Below are 26,263 nucleotides of genomic sequence, written 5' to 3' on the forward strand. Positions count from 1 at the left end.
TCCTTGCATTGTAAGCCCAAGAGGAGGCTATGGGAGGGACAATCCGGGGTCCTTGCATTGTAAGCCCAAGAGGAGGCTATGGGAGGGTCACTCGTTTGTACAAAGCCCAAGGGGAGGCATGGTATAGTTGGTTTGAGCTCTTAGAGCGATTTCACCGGGAAACCATACTTTATGTCCTAACCTAAACTAGTGGAGATTCTTTGCACGAAGCCCAATAGGAGGCTATGGGGAACCTAGTGTTGTACTAAGTTGAACAAGCATATATAACACACATATGAACAAACATGAACAAGTATGAACAAACATGCACAAGTACATGAACAGGTATGAACAATTATATATATGACAAAGTGTGTGTATATAATGGAGTTTATGAAGGAAATATACCTGTAAGCATGATCCATTTGTATACACAGGGCTCGGGACTCACACTCGGGGAGAGGTCCATTTGAATTTATTCAAAGCTATGTAAACAGGTATTTACAAAAGGGCTTGGGACTTATACCTACATGGAGGCCCATGGTATATTTTTGGGAAGATTTAAAGAAACCTTCGTTTTTGGTTTGTCATTCAAAGTTAAAAAACACATTGATTGAGATATGTACAAAAGGCGTACAATGAAATACCTAATTTCATGTACTTGAGTGGGTATGTACAAAAGGGCTTGGGACTTATACCTACGTGGAGGCCCGTGGCGTTGTTTACAAAACATGGTTGATTGTTTTATTTACAGACGCGTCGTTTCGCTTTCGAAAAACTGTTTGAAGATTTGTTTGAAAAGTTTATTTGTTTTGAAGACTGTATAAAAGGAAAAGAAATGGGACTTATACTCTCTAATATTCGAGAGGCCCATGTTTTATTTTCATAAAACATGGTGGATGGTTTAAAAAAGAGTTGAAAGATTTGTTTAAAAAAACTGTTTGGAAGTTTATTTGGAAAAAAGTTTTCTGTTAAAACAAAAACTGTACAAAGAAAGACGAAAAGGACTTATACTCTCTAATATTCGAGAGGCCCCACATCGTTTTGAAAATCAAAAAGATTTAATCAATAGTTTCCTTTGAAAATCAAAAAGAAATGGTTTACCGTTTTTGGAAAAGAATCGTGATCGCTCGTTTTTAAAACGATTTGAATTTTGAAAGAAATCAATTTAATCAAGATAAACAAGAAGATTGTCTTCAATTAACATTTAGATGATTAGGGTTTGCTTCAAAAAATATTTACAAGTGATTAAATTTGAAAATCAAATGAAAAATAATATTTAAAAGTATTAAAATTACTTAAAAACAAGTCATTTTAAAACCAATTAAAAATGTATCAAATAAATATTTTTTGATGATTTTTTTTTGATATTCTTAAAATATATATATTAAATGAGAGGTGTGTAAAAAATGAATGAAAAATGAATTAATTTGGTTAGTTAAATTAAATGATGAAGTTGTGTGAAAAATGAGAGAAAAATAGTTGTAAAAAAAAGGTTTTGGTCCCTAAGGGTGTTGAACCCACGACCTGGAGGTTATTTCTCAAAACAAAAGCCAACTGAGCCACGCTTGTGGCTTGTTACATACGCGCGTCCATTCAATTATATTAAGAAACGAAAATTTGAATTTTCTGAACAAAAAGCGCGCCAAGAACATCATCCCCTTGTGATTTTGAAAATCTCTGAAACTGAACCAAATTGATCAAGTGAAGGGTCTATCTTACTCGTTTTTTCACAAGGAACATGATAGTACCATTTAATTTCATTTATTTTTGCTCTAAGGTGATCAATTTTCTGATGAACACGAAGAACCCTAATATGACAAATCATTGTGAAATCGTGTATGATCATGATATGATGCAATTGATTGAGGGTTAATGATCCTCATAGGTGCAGAAACAAGATGGTATGCTCATATTTCATTTATGATGCGTGCAAGTATGAGTTTGAAGTTCAAGTGACTTACCTTCAAAAACGGCCAAACTGGAGATTTGATTCTTCAATATAAGTGTTACAGATGCTTTGTATCAATCTGGATAGCTTCAATGATGATTATGGAAGGTGTCTGGATGTCTGGAACAAGCTGAATTCATCTGAGCATGGCCATGGCACCTGAACTGCAGTTGCTTCAAGTATGAATCGAATTTGAAGATGGAGGTGTTACAGGTCGTATGTGAGTGTTTGGATCATTCATATGAAGTATATGGAAGGTGTTAGAAGTGATAGTTTGGACAGAAATGATCTGGAATGAAAATTGGCATGATAAGGTTCAATATGTGTTCATATGGAAGTGGGGTAGTGATTTTGAGTTCTGAGTGTTTTTGGGGTGTGTGGATGGATCAAACACTTCACATTTGATGTTTATGGGATGTTAGAACCCTCACTTTGCTTAGAAATTGCAAGAGATGGAAATTGCAATTCTCCCTCTTTGAAACTCATGAAACTTGTAACTTAAGAAAGAAGAGAGAAAACCTATGATTATGAGGTTTTGGTGTGATTTGAAGAATGTTTTGAACCTCTATTTATAGGCCAAAGTTTCTGAACTCCAAGCTTTGCAAGTTGATCAAAGAATGGTGATTTGGCACTTAAGAGATAAAATGGAATCTTACCATTAAATGCATATGGTTAAAGTTACCAAACCATGGTTAAAATTGGCTATGCTTCTTATCTCTTTCCCATCTGTCTCAAATCAGAAAAATATCTCCAATTATTGCCTCTATGCATCATTACTTGGTCCATTTGGCAATTTGGTTCATAACTTTGTGAAAATGGCTTGAAATTTCAAGTGAAAAGTTCACTAATGGCAAAATTCAAAACCATAGCTACACTCCATATTTTTTCATGCTCTTGGACATTTTGGAAAGCTCATGTTACACACTTCAAAACCTTAGTTGAAAGTTTCTTCAAGACCTTTAAGGAAATGGGTGAAAAAGATCCATGAACTTTGAAGAAAATGAGATTTCAAGTGAAGTTTTCAAAAAGTACCAACTTTGAAGCACCATATCTCTTAAATGGTTGATCTTATGGAAAAATTTTATATGTGTCAAAGTTGTTTATTGGATCAAAATCTACAACTTTCATGTTGGAAGTTTTTTTCAGTTTGTAGGTGAAATTTTGAGAAATTCCCTTTCAAAGTTTGGAAAAAAACCATGAAAAACACTTAGAAATTTTTCTAAGTATGAAAAGTCAAACTTTTGACTTTTGATTCTTGATTGATTTTCTTGATTTTTCTTGATCAAATGACTTCTCATATCATATATTGATGATTTTCAACTTCAAAAGTCATGGTTGACCAAAATTCCCCAAAAGTCAATGGTGATCTTGTACAGTTGACTTTTTCAAACGAATCGCGTTTCTGGAGATTTCAAATGAAACAGGCTATCCTCACCATATGAATGGTATGAATGGATCACATTGAAGAATTAGAGGATATTGAGCCATGGTTTGAGTTGTGGCACCATGTTCTGATAAAAAAGTCAGTTGTTCAGGTGATTTAGGTCAAAAACCCTAATTGTCGATCTGATGAAATTGATGACTGTGGATCTTGAATTGAGATGCAATTTCCATGGGATATTGTCATAGGGATTATTTGAGGATGATTGAAACCTTTGATTGACTTCCTGGGGGTTTTTATGGTTTCCCAAATGTGATCCCTGATTTCAGTCCCTGATAGTTCAAAACCCTGATCTGAGGATTTGTCTGATCAATCTTTGTGTAGGAGATGTTATGAGCCAATGGATTAGGTCAAAATGATGCACTTGAGGTCTTGATATCATGTCCTAAGTCATTAGATCAAATACTGAGCAAAAGTCAGGGGTATGTTATCTTCAGGCAAAACCCTAATTCAGTCGATTCAAAGCTCTTGAGTTTGTTGAAATGAATCTCTGAGGACCAAATGTTGATTGTTGATGAAGATAGTTCTTTTGAGATGAAGGGAGAACAAAACCCTAATTGATTGTTACTTGCACTGATGAGTGATCTCTTGATTAAACCCTGCTGAGCACAAGTAACAAACACAAGCTATGCAATTTGTTAGAGATGCAAATGATGCATATGCAAATGATATGAGGTGGTATCTTAGGTCAAAAATTGGGGTATGACACTCATGTCACGTAACATTAAATGATATTCATCATTTTTTTTTAAAAAACGCTTCTCCTTTCCTCTTACTTTTTCTCTATTGCTCTCCTTCATTTTTTTTCTATTTAAATCCTCCGTTCCTTTTGCATTCCTCATCGAGTTTTCTCTCTTGCTCAAACAAAGTCTTTTTATTTTTCTCTTTAAAAAAATTCCTAGTTCACACCTAGCGTTCATCATGAATTCTCTCAACTCAATGAGAACGGATGGAAGGGTTACTCAGTTACCGGATGTGAAGCATATCTTGGGATGGCTCTCCAAGTCTCTTTCAAGACAGATCTCTTCCTCAATGCTGTTATCAACATTTATCCAAAGGAAGAAGACCTTCTTGAGTCACTGGAGCCCGTTTGCAACATTAGCTCCCTGTCTGTGAACTGTCCCTCACTTCCTCCCTGGTCTCTTGAATCTCTCCTACAGTGGAGGTTCTAGTCTGAAAAGACAAGAAGACCACAGGGATTCTTGATGGGTTGACACAGATTGTGTCTTGCTAGGGTTTTGTTTTTAATTTTTGTAGTCATTTCCTCTTGGGATGACTTTTTATGTATTTGCTAGGAATGTTTCTCATCTTGTTAAACATAAGAACTTTTGTAATATCTTTTGATTATCAATGAAAAGTTTCTTTGTTTTTTATTTTACATTCCAGTGATTTTATTTGTCGTTTTATTCATCTGAATCTTTTGATATATTCTTTTTGATGTTATGACAAAAAGGGGGAGAAGATAAATGATAAATGATTTGATTAATCTATCAGTTGCTGGGGAAAGCTCCCACACATTCACTAACAAGAACTGCAAGTTCTATATGGTTTAAGTGTTTTGCAGGTATAAAGAAGTGAAGAAAATCTTCAAAGCAAACACAAGAAGCAAAACCATAAGAAGCTTATGGAAACTGAAGCAAGCTGAGTGCTGTCAAGCTTCAGAATCAGAAGCACCGATAATAGAATTTGATCCAAAACTTGTCTATTTGCTTTGACAAAATTCTATTTGCTCTGATACATTTTATGTTCTGACTCGTTCATGCTGACTTTTGTCGTTTAGTTTTTTGTTCTGTAACATTTCAGGATGTAGAGATGCTCTGATGATGCTCTGGTACATTCAACAATGTTCTGATACAAATCTAGCATGAAGTGATGTTGGTAGAAATTCAAAGCTCTGAAGCTATCCGAGGGAAGCAGAAATCAGAAGCTGTGAATGTTCTAAAGATCCAGAAAACTCAAGTTCTGAAGCTGTCCTAAATGGAAGCAGAAATCAGAAGCTGTGAATGTTCTGAAGATCAAAGAAATTCAAGTTCTGAAGCTGTCCTAGATGGAAGCAGGAATCAGAAGCTGGGAATGTTCTGAAGATCAAAGAAATTCAAGTTCTGAAGCTGTCCTAGATGGAAGCAGGAATCAGAAGCTGTGAGTGTTCTAGAGATCTAAAGAAATTCAAGTTCTGAAGCTGTCCAATGGAAGCAGAAGTCAGAAGCTATGAATTCTCTGAAGACAGAAGCTTATGTGATCGTCTCCACCGAAATAATCAGGGAAGTCTTTTATTAAAGTTCTTCGAGTATTTATTTCAGGGGGAGATTATTTATCTCAGGGGGAGATTGTTAATCTCAGGGGGAGACATATTCACATGCTTATGCTATAGCTGTGTAATTTGTCTTTTGCCGTCTGCTCTTTCTGATCGCAAATTCATATCATTTATATATGTTTTTGTCATCATCAAAAAGGGGGAGATTGTTAGAACAAGATTTGTTCTAATCAATTATCTTAGTTTTGATGATAACAATAATATGAATTTTGCTTAAGATAATATGGTACTCTAATCCAATGCAATTTCCTTTTCAGGAAATATATAAAGAGTATGCATAAGTCAGCGCTCAGAAGCTTTGACTCAGAAGGTTCAGCATGCAACATCAGAACATGGTCTGACAAGACATCAGAAGATGGTCGAAGCAGAATCAGAACATGGGTCTATGAAAGCATCAGAAGAACATGAGATCAGAAGCACTGAAGTTCTGATGGTATCACGCTAAGAAGCACTTCAAGGTCAGAAGATCAGAAGATGCTTTGCACCAAGCTGTTTGACTCTGATGATAATCAAACGTTGTATTTACAAACATCAGATCAGAAGAAAGTACAAGTGGCAGGCTACGCTGACTGACAAAAGGAACGTTAGAAGCTATTAAAGGCAACGTCAGTAGACACAACGTGAACAAGGCTCGAGGTAGTTGACAAAAGCGTATAACATTAAATGCAAAGCTGTACGGAACACGCAAAGCATTTAATACATTCAACGGTCATCTTCTCAAACGCCTATATATATGAAGTTCTGATGAGAAGCAAGGTTAACCAATTCTGAACAAAATTATTCTGAAAGACTTGCTGAAACGCTGTTCAAATCAAAGCTCAGAAACTTCATCTTCATCAAAGCTCACTACATTGCTGTTGTAATATCTTAGTGAGATTAAGCTTAAACGTTAAGAGAAATATCACAGTTTGTGATTATAGCTTTTAAGAAGCATTGTAATACTCTTAGAAAGATTACATTAAGTTGTAAGTAACTAGAGTGATCGTGTTGATCAGAATACTCTAGGAAGTCTTAGCTTGTGTCTAAGCAGTTGTAATTAGAGTGATCACGTGGTGGTCAGGATACTCTAAGAAAGTCTTAGCTTGTGTCTAAGCAGTTGTTCCTAGAGTGATCAGGTTGTGATCAGGATACTCTAGAAGACTTAGTTGCGGACTAAGTGGAAAACCATTGTAATCCGTGCGATTAGTGGATTAAATCCTCAGTTGAGGTAAATCATCTCTGCGGGGGTGGACTGGAGTAGTTTAGTTAACAACGAACCAGGATAAAAATAACTGTGCAATTTATTTTTATCTGTCAAGTTTTTAAAGCTACACTTATTCAAACCCCCCCCCCCCCTTTCTAAGTGTTTTTCTATCCTTCAGAAGTATCTTGCATGAGGGCATGAGCATGAAGTCTCGATCTGGAGGATTTAGCATGAAGTCTCGATCTGAAGGATTAAGCAAGGAAGTCTCTTGCTTGAGGACTTGAGCAGGGAGTCCTGAACTGTAGGTTTAGGCAAAGAATTCTCTTGAATGCGTGCTTGAGCAGTGAAGTCTCTTTCTAGTTTGATTGAGCAAATTATAATCTGAATGATTATAGTGAAAATCTCTTGTGCTGCAAGGGGACTGGACTACTCTTAGTTTGGGAGGAACCAAAATATATTGTGCTGTAAGGGGACTTTTTTGTTATTCATATTATGAATACAAACATAGAAATGATTAATATCATATTAGTTTTTTAAAATTTAAATAACATTCATTTTTAATTTGAATTTGTAAAACTTGTTTTTCTTTTAAATGTATTCAAATTGAATAACATATAAAGCGAAAACAACTAATAAAAAAGTTTCAAAAATAAATTTTTATTAAAATAGTTTTAAAAATATAATAATAATAATAATAATAATAATAATAATAATAATGTTCTGGTCTGGGCCGAGCAGGCCCAACCCTTGATTACCAGCCGAGCAGGCCCACTTCCCTTGGGCCCAATTACTGGACAACAGATAGGGGCTGCCCGTCGCGAGGACCCTGGCCGAGCAGGCCCAAACCTTTGGGCCCATTTACTAGATAACCGTCAAGGAGTTATCCACGCATGAAGACCACGCGTCACGTCTCAGCGAAGGATTCGGTCAACCATCTCCGAACCCTACGCTATGTGCATCCAGAACGTGAGTCTCTTGCTGACTCAGCCCTAGCATGGGACGTTCTGGCAGTTCCCTAGCACGTGGGCCTCCAGCTGGATTTGGCCCAATTAGGGAACCTTGGCCCAGCGCTGGGGGCTATAAATACCCTCTTTCACTAGAGGGTCAGGTATTCTATTCTCAACTCTAAACCTCATTCTCTGATAGCTACTGACTTAAGCATCGGAGAACCTTGCAGGTACCCCCCCATCTTGCTCTTCAAGCCAGACATTACGCCTTGACGATTCTTCTGATCAGGTACGATCAGTGGCGCCGTCTGTGGGAACCTTGCTCCCCCTTCTTTAACAAAGATCAAAGCATAACCTTTCACCATCGTCATGGCCAACAACAACACACCCAGTCCTGATCCCTTTGTCCTGGAACAACTGATTGAAGATTCCAGCCGCGAACTGACAAACCGCCGTCGGCAGGAACGTGTTTTTACCGGACAGAGGCAACAGATTCAGCACATTCAACATGTGCACGGCCTTCAACAAGTCCAGAACGTTGAACAAGCCCATCCTGAAGGACAAGTTCAGAACGGGGAAGACGGGCAGACCCGGCCCCAGACTGAACCAGATCAGCTCCAGGTGGTGAACGAAACTGATACTCGAGACGGGCAACACGCTTCCTCGTTCACCCACACCTCTGACAGACGAAGAAGCCGTAGCCGAGACGAGGAGGAACAGATCAACGTTCCCGAGGGCGCTGATCCGACTGCCATTCTCCTACTCAAAGAGCTGCAGAAGACCAACCGCCTCATCCGCCAACAGGGCGACCGCATCCACGACCTGGAAAGGAATCGACGATATCGCTCCCCCCGACGGAGGCGCCATCGGTCACGTTCCTATTCCTCTTCGCGGTCTCCCCCGAGGAGAAGTCGCAAGCGCAGTCCATCTAGGTCTCGCTCCCCCTCGAGGAGAAACCGGCGCCAGCGGTCTTATTCCCGCTCTCCACCTCGAAAGACTCGGAAGAATCAGAAACCTGAAACCACTGAAGCCAAGAGTCTCTCACCCGAGCAGGAGCACCGAGGCCCCTCCAAAGCCGTGCAGAAAGTCCGCGAGCATTCTCCAAAAGACAACCGCAAAATCTCGGGCAAACCACGCACCAAGCCCCAGCGGGGCAGACATTCAAACTCCCCTGAACCTAGCGACGAAGAGGATTTCCGCAGTCCCCTGTCCGAGCAAATCCGGCGTGTTCGTCTTCCCCGGGGGATGGAAAAACCACCAGCCTTGGACCACTATGACGGGACCACCGACCCCGATGACCACATAAGGAGCATCGAAGCTGTCATGGACTACCATGTGGTGCGAGGATCCATCAAATGCCGCATCTTTCCGACCACACTAAGGAAAGGCGCGATGAATTGGTACAGGAATCTGCCCCCTAACTCCATCCACTCCTGGACTGAACTGAAGGATCTTTTCCTAAGCCACTTCACCGCGTCTCGTCGGCAACCGAAATCAGAAGCAAATCTTGAGGCAGTAATCCAAGGTACCAACGAATCTTTGAGAGACTACCTCGACAGGTTCAACAAAGAAGCTGTCCAAGTGCAGACCGCGGACTACATGAAGAGGTACCTACTCGAACGAGGGCTCCTCCCCGGAAGCGACTTCAAAAAGGCCATCAAGATTGAGGAGGTCCACTCCATGAACGCCCTCCTTCGCAAGGCTCAGGCCTTCATCAGATATGAGGAAGCAGAGGCCGCGGCCACGAGAGCGTCACGGGGCAACGACGCCGCCCGCAGTTCAAACCATGAGCCCTCAACTTCAAGGCGCGGCCACGAGAGAAGGAAAGACGACAGGTCTCTCGACACCAAAGAACGCCGGGGACCTTCTGGTCGTTTCAACGAATATACCCCGCTGAACGCCTCACGAGAAAGGATCCTAGCCGAATGCCAAAACACTGACTTCAAAAAGTCGAACATCAGACCCCCGAAGTCAAACCCCGTAAGGCCAGGAATCGACAAGTCCAAGTACTGCAAATACCACAGGAGCCATGGACAAATGACCGAGGATTGCATTCACCTCAAGGACGCTATTGAAACACTGATCAAGGAAGGTCGCCTTTCAAAATACACACAGAAAGGGGAACCTTCCCGAAGGGACGACCGCAGAAACTCTGACGAAGGGAATTCACCGGACAACAGGCCCCTACAGGTAGCCCTGTCAGTGACACGACCTGAAGATTTCATACCATCGGTCGGGGCACCTGCTGCACTCAGCAAATGGGAAGGATTCCCATTCGCCATGGTCGTCTCCAACGGCGGAGATCCGGGCTCTCTCACCATCAGTTCAGTGAAGAGAAAGTTCGATGAGCTGCTCAGCGCCAACGCAGACCTCGGCCCCACACTGAGAAAGTTCCGAGGAAAATCTGAACCGATCACATTCTACCTGGAAGAACTACCCGGCGGAGCTCCAAACGCCACAATTCCTTTGCTTGTCCGAGCAAGAATGGCAAACTTCGATGTTCGACGGGTCCTAGTCGATGAAGGCAGCTCAGTCGACATCATGTACTCCCATCTCTTCCGGACATTCCAGCTGGACGACTCACACCTCACTCCCTACGTGGGTTCAGACCTTCAAGGCTTCAACGGAGCTACCACCAAACCATGGGGCTACGTCGAGCTGATTGTCACTTTCGGAGAAGGGGAGGCTTCCAGGCAAGTCAAAACTAGGTTCTTGGTGATCGACTGCAAAACCCTGTACAACTGCATCATCGGACGCCCCACTCTGGCCGAACTGACCGCCGTACCCTCCACAGTCCACCTGAAGATGAAGTTCTACACGAGGACCGGACGAGTGGCCACCATCAACGCCGATATTGAAGCAGCCAGAAGAATCTTCGACGCTTCCATCAAAGGATTAGAACTGATCGCTCCGCCGACCAGCTCCAACAAAAAGCCAAGGGCCGAAGACAAGCATCCTCGAGAAGACCAGCATCAGACAACCAACGTCAGCTCAGTCGACCTGGACGCCCGGTTTGCAGAAGAAGAACAAAAGACTAGGGAAGAGTCGAGATCTAAATCACCTCACCCCTTCCGACCAGTTCCGGACGGAGATTTCGAGCTGATCCCCTTGGGCGAAAACCCTGACAAAGTAGTGAAAATCGGTAAGGGGATCCCAGACCTTCCGAGGAAGCAGCTCATAGCCTGTCTTCGAGCCAATGCTGATCTGTTCGCCTGGAGCGCCGCGGAAATGCCCGGACTCGACCCTGAGGTCGCCTGCCACCACCTCTCCATCAATCCAGCCGCAAAGGCCGTAGTTCAACGTAGGCGTCGGCAGTCTCCCGAGAAAGCGGAGGCTGCCGAGAAAGCTGTAAAAGACCTCTTAGAGGCGAATTTTATTTCCGAGGCCAAGTATTCAACTTGGCTCTCAAACGTTGTACTTGTTAAGAAATCTAATGGAAAATGGAGAATGTGTGTTGATTATACTGATGTTAACCGGGCATGTCCAAAAGACGCCTATCCGTTACCAAACATTGATAGACTGGTCGACAACTCGGCCGGCTATAAATTATTATCTTTTATGGATGCTTATTCAGGTTACAACCAGATCCCGATGGCGAGGAGCGACAAGCAGTACACGGCATTCATGACCGAGTCGGGCAATTACTACTACAACGTAATGCCCTTCGGCCTCAAAAACGCGGGCTCCACGTATCAACGGATGATGAACAAAGTGTTCCAAGGGGAGATCGGCGACACCCTCGAGGTATACATGGACGATATGATCGTCAAGTCTCGGGGGGACACCGACCACACCTCCCATCTCGAGCGCGTATTCGAGCGGGCCAGATCCTGCAAGATGCGCTTCAATCCGGAGAAATGCACATTCGGCGTCCGAGCAGGAAAATTCCTCGGTTTCTATCTGACCGAACGGGGAATAGAAGCCAACCCGGATAAGTGCCGAGCGTTCTCCGAGCTCCCTACTCCCAACAATAAAAAATCCATCCAAGTATTAAACGGGATGCTCACTGCGCTATCACGTTTCGTCGCGAAATCCGCCCAGCACGCCCTCCCTTTCTTTAAACTGCTACGCAAAGAAGCAGCCTTTGAGTGGTCCGAGGAGTGCGAGCAAGCACTAGCACACCTCAAACGAGTACTTTCCTCGCCGCCCGTCCTTTCTCGACCCGACGACAACGAACCTCTGTACCTTTACCTAGCCGTCTCAAACGAGGCAGTCAGCGCGGCTTTGATCCGAGAAACCGTAGACGGGCAAAAACCTGTGTATTTTACCAGCAAAGCCCTACAGGGACCCGAGGTACGATACCAACAGATCGAGAAAGTCGCCATGGCCCTAGTAATAGCGGCCAGGAGGCTACGATACTACTTCCTCGCTCACACAATCTTCGTTCGGACGGATCAACCCATCAAACAACTCCTCAGCCGACCAGACATGGCCGACAGAATGTTAAGATGGTCCCTCGAGCTTTCGGAATTCGACGTACAGTATGAGAGCAGGAAGGCGCTAAAAGCTCAGGCGCTGGCGGACTTCGTAGCCGAAATGACCTCTATCGCCGACTCACCCAATGCAACTAAAGACAAGTGGACCATCTACGTAGATGGCGCCTCAAGCAGATCGGGCAGCGGGGCTGGCATTATCTTGGAAAACGGCGAAGGTCTTATCATAGAAGTATCTTTAGTCCTCTCCTTCAACACGTCGAATAACCAGGCCGAGTATGAAGCCCTCCTCGCGGGACTGAGACTCGCCGAGGACATAGGGGCACGAGAGGTCAAGGTTTACACTGATTCCCAACTCGTCGCATCTCATATCAGCGGCGAGTACCAAGCCAAAAACGACGTACTTTCCGAATATCTCGCGCTCGTCAAAGATAAAATGAAAAAATTCGCCAAAGCGGAAGTCGAGCATATCCCCCGAGAAAACAACTCGCGCGCCGACATACTGTCCAAACTTGCGAGCACGAGAAAGAAAGGGGGAAACAAGTCGGTTATCCAAGAAATTCTGTCGAGGCCAAGTGTAGGCGAAAACGCGCGAGCTCCACAGATATTCGCCATCGGGGACGATCAATGCTGGATGACCCCAGTATACAACTTCCTCACAAAAGACGAACTACCCGCCGACGCGAAAGAAGCCTCAACAATTAAGAGGCGAGCGTGCTCATACACTATCCTCGAAAACAAGCTATACCGACGAGGTTTCTCCATCCCCCTCCTTAAATGCATCGACGCCTCGCAAGCACTAGAGGTACTCCAGGAACTCCATGATGGAATCAACGGCCAGCACCTCGGTGGACGATCGCTAGCTAGGAAAGCCCTCAGAGCCGGCTATTATTGGCCGACCATGCAGCAGGACGCCAAAGAGTACGTCAAGAAATGCGACAAATGTCAGCGTCACGCCGACATGCACCTGGCACCACCGAACGACCTCAAATCTCTCTCCTCACCTTGGCCTTTCTCTACGTGGGGAATGGACCTCCTCGGACCTTTCCCGGTCGGCTCCTACCAAAACAAATACCTGGTGGTCGCTGTAGATTACTTCACAAAATGGATAGAAGCTGAAGCGCTCGCTAAAATCACATCCCAAAACGTACTCCGATTTTACAAGAGGAACATACTCGCTCGATTCGAGGTACCACAGGCGATAATAACCGACAACGGCACCCAGTTCACGGACAGAAAATTCCAGGAATTCGTAGCCAAACTCGGGACAAAGCAACACTTCACTTCGGTCGAGCACCCCCAAACCAACGGACAGGCCGAAGCCGCCAACCGGGTCATCCTCCGTGGATTGAAGAGAAGGCTGGGCGAAGCGAAAAAAGCTTGGGTCGAAGAGCTACACAGCGTCCTCTGGGCATACAGGACGACCCCGCATTCAACCACGGGCGAAACACCATTCAGGCTGACCTATGGCACAGAAGCCGTGATCCCCGTGGAGATCCGAGAACCGTCTCGTCGGACCGAGTCACCTCTAGAGGAAGAGCTCAACGACGAAGTCATGAGAGAAGAGCTCGACATGGTCGAGGAGATCCGAACAGGATCCTCCCTGCGAGAAGCGAAATTGAAACAACAAATAGCGTTAAGACATGACACCAAAGTCATCAAGCGCTCCTTCGAAGTCGGAGACTTAGTGCTCCGTAGGAACATGAAAGATTCACGCGAAGGCAAACTAGCCCCAAACTGGGAAGGTCCGTACCGAGTGCACGATAAAACCGAAAACGGTGCGTATTACCTCGAGAACCTTCTCGGCGAAAAACTAGCTCGACCTTGGAATGCTGAAAAACTCAGACGCTACTACAGTTAGAAACAACCTAACACTACCCGGCCGCTCGTGACGAACACGAGGAAAATACGGGCGAGGACTCGCGCCATGGTACAAGCGCGTATGCTCCACGACAGCTTCGGTCGGATAACCCTACTAGGAGGCAAAGCCGACTACACGGCGGGCCTTACACACAGACCCTCCGCGGAAGTACCTGCACGGCAGAACCCCAGCTCGCGATGGGATCGTTCACGCCGCGAGCACCTGGCCCCGACCGCGGCCTCGCGCTCGCTTATAGCGCACACCTGCTCTGCGCACCCGGACCGTTCCCCACGCGCCCGGGCCATAAACCTCGGTCGAGCACAAACATAATTCGAGCATAAACACAAAACATACATCAGATAAGCACAAGTAAACATTGGAGCAAAAAACGGAATATTAAAAACCGACCAAATTGGCCGGAGATATCCAAATATTACAAAAAATATCCGGGCATCGCCCAACTAGCTACCTTGGCACGCAGGCCACAAGATGTTGGCACGCAGGCCACAAAATGTTGGCACGCAGGCCACAAAACATCGGCACACAGGCCATAATAATAAAAGACTGGTCAAACATCGCCATCTTCGTCCTCGGCACCGTCGTCCTCGCCCTGGGGTTCCTCCTCATCTTCCCAGTCCTCGAACTCCGGGTTTGGTTCAATTCGCCCGTCCACGACCTTATGGTATGGACCAATGCCCTTCGTCACCAAACGCGGGTTGAGGACTTTCAGCTGATCCACCGCAGCTTTAAAACCGACCCCCAAGGTAGCGACACAGTCGATCTCCAGCTCATTCACCTTGCCCAGAAGCTGAGAACGCGTCACCAAGGCTTTCTCGTCCTCATCTTCCTCGGCAGCAGGGAGATGAGCCCTCTCCAACTCAGCAACTCTCTCGCAGAGCCTTTCTCCCTCGGCTTCCAAGTCCGCGACCTTGTTACGCTCTTTAACGAGATCCTCCACTATGCCGCTCTGGACCTCATACTTATCCTTGTACTGTTCGAACTCGTGCTCCAGCCCATCGTACTTGATCTGAAGAGCATCGTAGTCCTTCTGAGGACAGACATTCTGAGCGTTAAGAGCCAAGGCCAAGGCGGCCACCCTCATCATCCCTTCGAGATCCTCGGACAAATCCTTGTCTCGAGTCGCCCTGTCCCGCTTGACGATGTGCCTCACCTCCTCGCGCTCGAGGAGAACATTTTTCTTTGAGAAGATCCCCCTATGCAGAGTACAAGAAGGCAGCACAATGTCCTCCTCGGAGGGGTTGTCGATGATAAGAGGGCGAAGCTCCCCGGTCCCGTCATTCTTTTGTTTCTTTCCGGCCGGAGAACCACGCGAGCTCGTCCCGACTGACGAAGGAGAGCCACTGTCAGGGACACTCGCTGCAGCCGCCTTAACCTCCTCGACCCGCGATCGTTTTCCAGACACTTTGGCGGCCCCCTTATTCTTGGCCCGCATCTTCGTAACTTTGTCGTGCAAGTCGGCCATTTTTCCTGCAAAATAAAGAGTTAGAACCAAAAAGGTGTTGTTTGAACAAATAATAGTTATATCACCTAACAAAATCATAGCGTCCCCATAACTTCCGCACTCGAGGACAGCTTTGGTGTTGATGTGCCGAGGCTCCAGCATAGGGCCTCCATCCTCCTCGAATAGGGGATCCCCGTTGGGATATGTACATATTGCCGGTCTAAACCCGTCCACAAAAGAAGCGAGCCGCTGATACCCCCCTGTATCGCGCTCGTTGAGATCCTCGTCCCGGAAGATGTAATAGTCAGTCCCGCGCTCGAAATGGTCAGGTTGCCATTCTAACGGGAACCGAGCAGCTGGGCCCACTCTCCTCACCCCATCCTCAACATACTCGCGCTCCTCGAACAAATGACTCACGGCATCAGGAGTGAGCGGCTTAATTATAAAATATCGGTTCTTAAAGTGCTTGACAGAGTCCTGATAAATAGCGAACAGCTTCTTCGGCTACTTAAACGACACCCAACTCCACTTGCCGTCCCGATCACGCAACCTCTGCAAATGAAAAATTCTGAAGAAAAGGGGCAGAGTCGCTTCGACCTCCAAGTACCCGCACACGATCTCAAAGGCCCTTAAGAACGCTAAAGCATTGGGATGAAGCTGAGACGGGCAGAGCCGCAACCAACTGAAGACGCTCCGTTGCAAATGAGTGAAGGGGAGACGGAGACCAGCCTCCTTAAAGACGAACTCATACATTGCGAAACGGGGGCCGGGAAATCGCGAGCAGATCCTCTGGTGAGATTTGGGCACAAAGGCACCCCAAGAAGGCACCTCGTCTTGGTCAAGGTCCTCGATGACGTTAAAGGCTTCTTTGGGATGACTCGTGAAGCGCGATGCAATCATCATCGGCTCAACGGCCACCCATTCTTCAAGTGCCCTAGGGGAGGTCTCTACGACGGGAACGTCGTCTTGCGCGCCAACAGCTTCCTCCCCATCTGAAATGTCGAAGACGACATCATCCTTGTTCTCGTCGGCCATTTACCTGAAAAGCAGAGGAAACCGTGAATTCGACTGGTCAAATCCACCCTTCCACCGCGAGTCAAGTGAAAGGGCGAGTAAAAGGGACGAGGAAAACTCCCCCATCGTCAAATGGCCGACGAGCTAAAGTGCCCTTTGAATATATACGCCGCGCGCAGCGGAGGTCGGCAAACTCATGCCCTCACCGAGACGTGCAACCTCCACTGCTCGTGGCCCTCATGCTACTCTCTCGTAATCCTAAAAGCTGGACGTCTCATTCAAACGTTCTAGCCCCGTTCACTCAAAACTCACTCGGCAAACGCACGAGAAAAACGGTGTATCTTCTAGGCCTACTCGGCTAATTGATAATCCTTCCTCGTCGCGCTCATCAATCATGCTCGCCTCACTCAAAACTAAAGCATAAAACATAAATAAAAACATGAAGGAGACGAAGAGCTTACTTGGAGAAAGCGAAGAAGATACGAACGAAACGAGGAGAAGAGCAGTGAGCGGATCTTGAAGGCTTGGGAAATGTTAAGTGCTAAATGAGTGACCTCCTCACTCCTTATATAGGGAAAGAAGGCCAAAGGGTGTCATGATGGCCTAGGCAGCCTAGGAGACGCCATCATTGCCTACACCCCAAAGACGGCTCCCTCCACGAAAAGTTGCCACGCGTCCCAAAGATCTTGAGAACCCCGAGAGACGCCATCTACTTTCATCCCTAGAAACGGCGCAATGATGATTACAGCCTGTACAGCTGACACCTGTCAATCACGCTGATGAATGACAACCAATGAGGTTAAAAACCAAAGGCAACTGGCGACCGACCTAAGCCCTCGAGGAGCCCATGATTTGGAACCGTTGCCCGTGCTCGGCTAAACCTCCTCGTTAAAGTCATCACCCTTATTAGGCTAATGACTTGGGGGGCTCCTGTTCTGGTCTGGGCCGAGCAGGCCCAACCCTTGATTACCAGCCGAGCAGGCCCACTTCCCTTGGGCCCAATTACTGGACAACAGATAGGGGCTGCCCGTCGCGAGGACCCTGGCCGAGCAGGCCCAAACCTTTGGGCCCATTTACTAGATAACCGTCAAGGAGTTATCCACGCATGAAGACCACGCGTCACGTCTCAGCGAAGGATTCGGTCAACCATCTCCGAACCCTACGCTATGTGCATCCAGAACGTGAGTCTCCTGCTGACTCAGCCCTAGCATGGGACGTTCTGGCAGTTCCCTAGCACGTGGGCCTCCAGCTGGATTTGGCCCAATTAGGGAACCTTGGCCCAGCGCTGGGGGCTATAAATACCCTCTTTCACTAGAGGGTCAGGTATTCTATTTTCAACTCTAAACCTCATTCTCTGATAGCTACTGACTTAAGCATCGGAGAACCTTGCAGGTACCCCCCCCCCCATCTTGCTCTTCAAGCCAGACATTACGCCTTGACGATTCTTCTGATCAGGTACGATCAAATAATAATAATAATAATAAAATATAAAAAACAGAAATATTATTAACACTTTTATTTATGATTTTGACACATTTACATTTGATGAGTTATTCTACTTTTTTATTTTTTTCCTTCTCAACTATCATTAGTGAAAATCAAAATATTTAAAATGTATTTTAAATTTTATAAATAAAATATAGTTTTTTAAAATATTTTTGTAACATTTTATACTTTTCAAATTTTAAAAACTAAACACAATTTTACAAAATTAAATCAAACAACTATTTTGAATTCCATAATCATTATATGTTCCTGGTTAAGTGAAATTAACCACTCTAAGTAAATGGTATTGTCCTAATTAAAGCAGAATTTCTTTGCCGAAATTAAAATTGTTGGATATTTAAAAAAAAAAATTATTTGTCAATACCAGGCATATGTTTTACGAGTTCTGTAATGATTGGGCGGCCCAACTCTTAGTATAACTCAAAATTGTTTCAGTCTGTTAACAACTTGGGAACTGCTTTCCACACCGCTCCCTCTTCTTAAATTCAACCTTCATTTTTATTTTAAAATAGCAATAGACTAAAGAACACTTTGATACACTATACAAATAAAATATTGTAGGGACAAACCAGGAGGACAGACTTGGATCTAACATAATATGCTGGATTCAAATATATGCTGAGAGGTGTTCACATTAAATGTCAGACAATAATCTAAATAAAATCTATATATAAAAATGTGTCCGCATCTATATATATATAGCCATGAAACAACTCTGGAAGTTGAGACTTGAGAGCATATCTAACTATTTTTTACGATGATTTATTAATAAAAGGCTTAATTGCAATTTTGGTCTCCCTATTATTTGTTTTTTTGAGTTTTGGTCTCCCTATTTTAAAATCTGGAATTTTAGTCCCTTTATTTTTGTTTTTTTTTGAGGATTTTGATCCCTTCCAAATTCGAAGGTAATTTTTAATAAAATAAAACTCACATTGAAGACATGCTTAACATAAATCTTAAATAAAATTAGTTTTTTTGAATAATTTATTGCTTAACTAGCACTGACACATCGTCAATGTGAGTGTCATTTCATTTAAAATTGTCTTCGAATTTGCAGGGGACCAAAATCCTCAAAAAACTAAAATATAGGGACTAAAATTCCGGATTTTAAAATAGAGAGACCAAAACCCAAAAAAAAGGATGATATGGGGACCAAAATTGCAATTAAGCCTTAATAAAATTAGGGATGTTCATGGTTGGTTATTTTCAAAAACCAAACCATAATTATTTTAAAATTATTTAAATAGTTTGAATTTATAACCATAACCATATTTTAATCAAAACTGATTATAAAACTGGTTATATAAATTTGGTTATGGTTATATAACCGGTTTTTTTTAAAAATCCAGTTTTGAAAATTAATTTTTTCGAAAATATTTTTTTTCAAAAAAAAATTAATATTTTGAGAATTAAAATATTTGGATTTGGATAAGCACCGGATTTTAACCGAATCCAAAATAATTTAACCGGTTAATAATCATTTAATTATATCCGGATTATATGAATGGATAACCAAATCACTAATAACTAAACCGGTTAATAACCATTCAATTATATCCGGATATTTAAAAGTGGTTTAGGTTTGGTTATGAATTTGGACAATCAAAACCGGATATTTTGCACACCCCTAAATAAAATCACTCATTTTATTTACATCTCACCCAACCATTTGCAATCTAAGACGAAGAAATAGATGCATTGGAGGTGATCATGAAGTCTCTTGAATAATGGCTAATGAGGGGGAGTCCATTTTTGTCTATCATCTTGTTTCTCCTAAAGCGATAGGGGTTGTACTCTTAGTAAAGGAAAATATTTTTTCCTAAAATCCGGTTGACTTTATTGGAAAAGTATTGTACGGGTCTAAGTTCCGTTATCATAAAGTATAAAAAACGCGCTCTAATACTCCTAACAACAAAGAGAAAATTGAGACATTATTTTGAGCTTGTTTGTTTTGATTTTCTTTAAATGATTTTTATAATACTAGGTAATTATTATAAAAAAAGTTACATAGAAAATTTTCATAAAAGCTTCGTTTAAAAGTTTGGTTTGATTTATTATTTTTAAAATATTATTTTAGATATTTTATATTTTTTGGATATCAAAATTTTAAAACAAAAAAAAACACGTAATTTTGAAGATATTTAAATAGATTTTTATAAAAATTATTTTTTAAATACCATTTTTTTAAAAAATGACGATTTTGACTATGTTTTTGTCTTCAATAACATTTATTTATGTTATAGGATGTCAAAAGTAATGTTTCAATTTAGAAAAAACAACTATAAAAAAATTTGTAATATTTTAAAAACCGATTTTGTAAAATCTATTTTACCTCAAGGTAGAGGTTACAATTAAATTCAAATTCTCCACTTCGAACAATAAGGCATAATACAAAACATTTTTGGTCGAATTACGATTGACATCTGAGATGGGCGGAAGAAGTAATTATTAAGTATGATTTATAGTTAGTAATATCATAGGTCCGAGGTCAATATCTAGCCAAAGCTGTGATCATGCAACGATTCTTTTCAAAGATAAGAACTGTTATGACGATGTTCCAAAAGGTTGTAATATTTTAAAAACCGATTTTGTAAAATCTATTTTACCTCAAGGTAGAGGTTACAATTAAATTCAAATTCTCCACTTCGAACAATAAGGCATAATACAAAACATTTTTGGTCGAATTACGATTGACATCTAAGATGGGGCGGAAGAAGTAATTATTAAGTATGATTTATAGTTAGTAATATCATAGGTCTGAGGTCAATATCTAGCCAAAGCTGTGATCATGCAACGATTCTTTTCAAAGATAAGAACTGTTATGACGATGTTCCAAAAGGAAGATATCCACCACTTCTCGAGGGAGCTGAATTCCAAAGCAGGTATTTTATCTAAGTTAGCTAGTTAAAAGAGACGAAAGTGTAGTAATATCGTTATACACAAGACGTTTATGAACCCTAACCTAAGTTACGAGGACAACACCACCAGTGAAAAGGAATAATATCTACCTTTGTGGTGGATGACACATATAATAAGATAAATAATGACAAAAGCGTTGTAATACAAGAAGAAAGCATCAAGAATCAAAATAAAGTTATGCTCATATTCACTCATCGAAGGTCGTCTCTATATGTGAGGTTTCATTAAGCCCTTGCTAAAATATTGACAAAAGAGGATAAAAAATTAGTGCTAGAAGAACTTCACGAAGGCTTAACGGGGAAACACTTGGAGAGAAAGGCTTTGGAAAAGAAAATCCTCATGGCCAATTAATTTTGGCCAAACATGAGTGAGGATGGCATGGTGCACATTCAAAAATATGAGAAATGACAAAGACATGGTGACGTTCACCTCACTCCCCGGGAAAAATTGAGAAGTTTATCTTCTCATTGGACTTTTTCTTGGTGGGGGATAAATATACTAGGATCTTTCTCTTTGCAACGAGAAAACTGAAGCTCCTGACCGTCATCGTCAATTATTTCACAAAATAAATTAAAGCAGAGAAATTGGTAAAAATCATGGGCCAAAACATTCTATGTTTCTTCAAAGGAAACATCCTTACTTGGTTTGGCATCTTGCAGGGCATTATAACATATTACATAATACAATTTTCATAGATAAATTAATGGAAGACTTAAAGGTAACCCACTATTTCACCTTTATGGAGCACCCTCTGATCAATCATTAGGAAGAATCAACATACATAGTCCTACCAATGGGATTACAAAGAATAGATGATGTCAAAGGGAATCGGGCTGAAAAACTCCCACATTAATCCACACTCCTCCGTAAAAGAGACCATTTTTCGATAAACCACTACTACAAAAAGTACCTTTCGTAACGCCATTTCACCTCGGCCAAAGGATCCATCATGGTAGAATCTATTTAAATAGGAGATTTCCATTTATTTTTCTTTTTAAGCCACTTTTCACCACGGTTGGAATTTCCAACCATGGTGAAAAGTGCCGCTTGGTCGTGAGTTCGAATTCTAGCACCTACAATTTTGTTTTTTATTTATTTTTAAGCCACTTTTCACCACAGTTGGAACTTCCAACCATGGTGAAAATTGGCGCATGGTCACGAGTTCTAATCTTGTTATTGTTGTCGCTCTAATGTTGCACTTCTTTATTTTATTAAAAGGCCTACAAGAACGGCTGTTTAATATAACAGTAGTTGTATGTAGCGCGCTATCCACATTTCCAATATACATAACGCTATATGTTCATTCTTTTTGCCCTAGACAAAATTAGATGAACTTAGACAAATTTCATCTTCTACCTTCAAACGTCATCTTCCATTTACAAGACTCTATTCTCCACTAAACCAAGCTTGAAAACATAATTTCTTCCATAAACAAAACTCGAAAACATAATTTCTTTCATTAACAAATTTCATAACTCTGTCATTTCTTCTACAATTTGAATGAGACAAGGAAAGAATGGATTCAAGTTAGCAATGTTGGTTGTCGTTGTGTCAGGTAAAATGTCTAATATTGTTGTTGTTAAGATTTAATGTTTAACGACTTTATTGATTTTGTTTTTGTTGTTGTTATTGTTCTTGTTGTTCTTGTTGTTATTGGTGTTATTATTGTTCTTGTTGTTGTTGTTTTCATTCTTGTTATTGTTTTTCTTGTTCTTGTTCTTGTTGTTTTCATTATTGTTGTCGTTGTTGCTGTTGTTGTTTTTCTTGTTGTTGTTCTTATTGATCTTGATGTTTTTGTTGTTCTACTGCTGCATTTTTTATTTTATTAAAATACATTCAACAATAGTTGTTTAATACAACAATTGTTGTATGTAGTGTGCTATCCAATTTACTACAAATGGCAATAGACAGTGATTGTAAATAACTTTTTTACAACCATACGCTAAGTAACAACGGGTCGTCAACTGTGATTATAGGTCTTTCACCGCCGTTGTTATATGTGTTTTTCCTAGTAGTGAACATACAAAACTAAAGTAGTGATTTCCATAGAAATATGATATCTAAGCTAGAGGACTTCACACCAAAAAAAGAGAAAAAATGTATAAAATCGCTATATCTCTTAAAGGAAAGAAGGAATTGGACATATATAAGTGAGACTATTGTAAACCAAAAGATGATATCAAAATACAAACAAACAAAATCATTCTCAAAGCCTTTGTCCTAAGAGACCTTGTTCTAAGATGGGTGGTTGCCGGTCTAAAAATTCTTCAAATGGAAATTTGGCGCCCAATTGATAAGAACTATATAGAATCATCACAAGTTCGAGAAAAGGATCATATGTTTTGGAAACTCTTATTAAAGACTTAATTCTACGCACATGGAAATGGAATTCTATGAAGCTTAAAATATTGTACAACTAACCAACAATTATATATTGTAAGACTTGAAGTCAAATAATTCAAATACATTATTACAACTTCTGTTTCCCTTCTGTCTTTACCATAGTGATACAAAGAACAAAACGGCTAAACATGTTTCCCAATTAATAAGGAGAAAGGCCATAAAGGAATACATTGAGATGGAAAACACATGAGCCTTACTTGAACTGATTAGCTACCATCAGGATGAAAAGGCTTTGTAAGAGATCCACCCTTCCATGAAATTTTAAACAAGAAAAGGGTAGATCATAGGAACCTTTCACCTAAAATACCCTTGCAAGCACATACATGTATTATGACAAACAATGAGAATAATAAAACACAAATATGATACATAGAAAATTCGGGAGAAAACCCACGACACGATATTAAAATTTTAAAGAAAGTTTGGGACATAATCCGTAAATAATAAAGCAAATGGAGAAAATTAAGGAGAGTCTGTATAATCAATGACTAATTTCCCATCAAATAGATTTCCCATGGCCAGTCTCTTTAATGTTCATATCGACCCCATGATTATGAAATACAACATGTTTGACCCTTTCTTAAATAACTCATGCTCTATGGTCATCACATAATAAATAAGAGAAATTTTCTCCTCACCAAACATCCCTTTTAGAGCCGTATTTTGGTTTACGTAAACCTCCATCTCCTTTTTGGAATTCATCAACTTGCTCTTCATTTGCTCATGGATTTCTTTAAGCCAAGAAACTTTCTTCTTTTCACTTCCTACATCTTCTTGGACCATCTTCAAACCCTCTTCAATGTATTCTTATTATACATATAAGTTGTTAACTCTTCCTTTTGAGAATCCATTAATTGACTAACCCCGCCTAACTATTTCTCTAAAGCTTCAGCTTTGGATTGAATTTTTTCCTCCAAGTACAGAACTCATGGTCTTGGTAAGCATAGAGTTAGTCAAAGTCATGAACCTAGCTAGATAAGGAACACATTTAGAAAATGCTTTTTGATGCCTTGATGTTCCCAATTTAACCGATAATTGGTAGTCTGCGTCAGGGATCATCCCAAAGAGTTCATCTAGAGAAGTAGGGAGAAGACAATCCATAACTGACAAAAACTTTGTCTAATTTGATTTATATTTTAAGTCATGAGAAGAAATATGATTGAAGTTGTCAATGAATCATTTTATGAAGAATGTGTTTTCCCTCTCCAATTGGGAAATGTTTGATAATTTAAAAGAAAGGCCCACGTTCGCGTGACTAAATATGTCTTGACTCGAGCATCGGGGGAATTCAATTTCCTAGACTGCATCATTGACCCATTGTAGTGTAAAAATACTAGAATAGCTCATAACTTACTAAGATAAATCTCACACATTCTCAAAATACTTTTGATGACCCTCTATTATTTATAAATCATCCGAATTTTTTTCCGCATATAGCTAATTGATTACAAGTCCAAATATTAATTATGAGTGACAATTACATTGAACAATCGATTATCCATTAGGACTAGTCGATTATCTCAACTGTAAGATCTCATTATAGACTACTAAGGTTTATAGTCGATTAATAATGGTGCAATTTGAATTTTTCCTTTTTAACACTATATAATTGATTATACCTACGGCATAATCGATTACGAGTATTAAAAAGCCCATGGATTGTTTTCCTTTTTGAGATAAATTTTCTCATAAATAAGGAGCGCACCTCCTCATTCTTTTATATTTTACCCTTTCTTTCTTATATTCCTTTTTTCACTAAAAGCTGACATAGTTCTTTTTTGAGTGAAATACATTTGTAAGGTTTTAGTAGTACAAGTGTTCGGCTATTTTATCAAGACTGTGATTCTCTTGAAGTCTCTATTGGTTGGTTGTTGAGGTTTCCCTTGCAAAACCTCTTTTTGGTTTCTAAGATTAGTTTCAATATATCGTTCTTGGTTCGTGAGCTTAGCTTGTGAAAAAATTCTTTTTTGTTTGAGGGATCAGCCTTGTAAAATCTATCAGTCGATTGTAAAAGGTTAGTGGGCATAACCTAGCAAAATCTCAAAGACTTTATTACTGGAACTCTCAAAAAAATTGTTTCTAGAGGACAGGATTAAGCCAAGAGATCGATCGGAGCTTTATAAATCCTGGTGCAATCTCTCTTAGATCTCTCTATTTACTTCCAGTTATTTACTTTCCTTTACATTCCTCTTTCCATTTTCTATTGATTTTGTCTTTGTTGTTTTAATCATACTAACACAAGGTGTTGTTTTAAGAAATAAATATTAACTTAATCACGATTTTTAAATACCACAATTCACCCTCCCCCTCTTGTGCTTGGAGGCACTTTCTCTATAAGTGACATTAGGGCTTTACTCATGTTAAAGACTATTTATCGTAAGAGGAAGGGAAAGACTTAAGGAGATTCACTAAATAAATCATCATCCTTTAATGGAGAATGGTGTAGTTTGTGGAAAGAGAAGATTAGAATATTAATTGAGGGGTATAGATTGTGGTATTTGAAAGGTAATGAAGATGATTAGACCGAAGATGAGAAAGAAAATGTAAAACATAGTTTGAAAGCTAAAATGATAATCATTGTCGCTCTTGGTCTTAATGAGTGTTTGTATGTATCTCACTACGATACTGCAATGAAAATGTGAGATATCTTCCAAGTTACCCGTGAAGGTACTACTTAGGCAAAGAGGTTGATGTTGAACACATTAATCCATGAGTATGAGCTCTTCAAAATGAAACATAAGAGAACATTTATGACATGCAAAAACGATCCATTCATATCGTAAATCTCATGAGAACTTTGGGGAATTTTTTTTACAAAAAGGACTTGCTGCAAAAGTCCTTAGATGGTTA

At 41.1% G+C, this 26,263-nt stretch overlaps 1 protein-coding gene across 1 annotated transcript; it reads left to right on the forward strand.

The window, feature by feature from the left end:
* The first annotated feature begins 8,184 nt into the window (after window positions 1-8,184).
* On the forward strand, window positions 8,185-13,051 carry LOC131618997 (uncharacterized). The gene is made up of 3 exons (XM_058890167.1): window positions 8,185-9,153; window positions 12,298-12,648; window positions 12,893-13,051. The coding sequence occupies exons 1-3, from the start codon at window positions 8,185-8,187 to the stop codon at window positions 13,049-13,051; spliced, it is 1,479 nt and encodes a 492-aa protein (XP_058746150.1).
* Window positions 13,052-26,263: the final 13,212 nt, after the last annotated feature.

This window comes from Vicia villosa, linkage group LG1, assembly GCF_029867415.1.
Source record: "Vicia villosa cultivar HV-30 ecotype Madison, WI linkage group LG1, Vvil1.0, whole genome shotgun sequence".
Taxonomy (NCBI): Eukaryota; Viridiplantae; Streptophyta; class Magnoliopsida; order Fabales; family Fabaceae; genus Vicia; species Vicia villosa.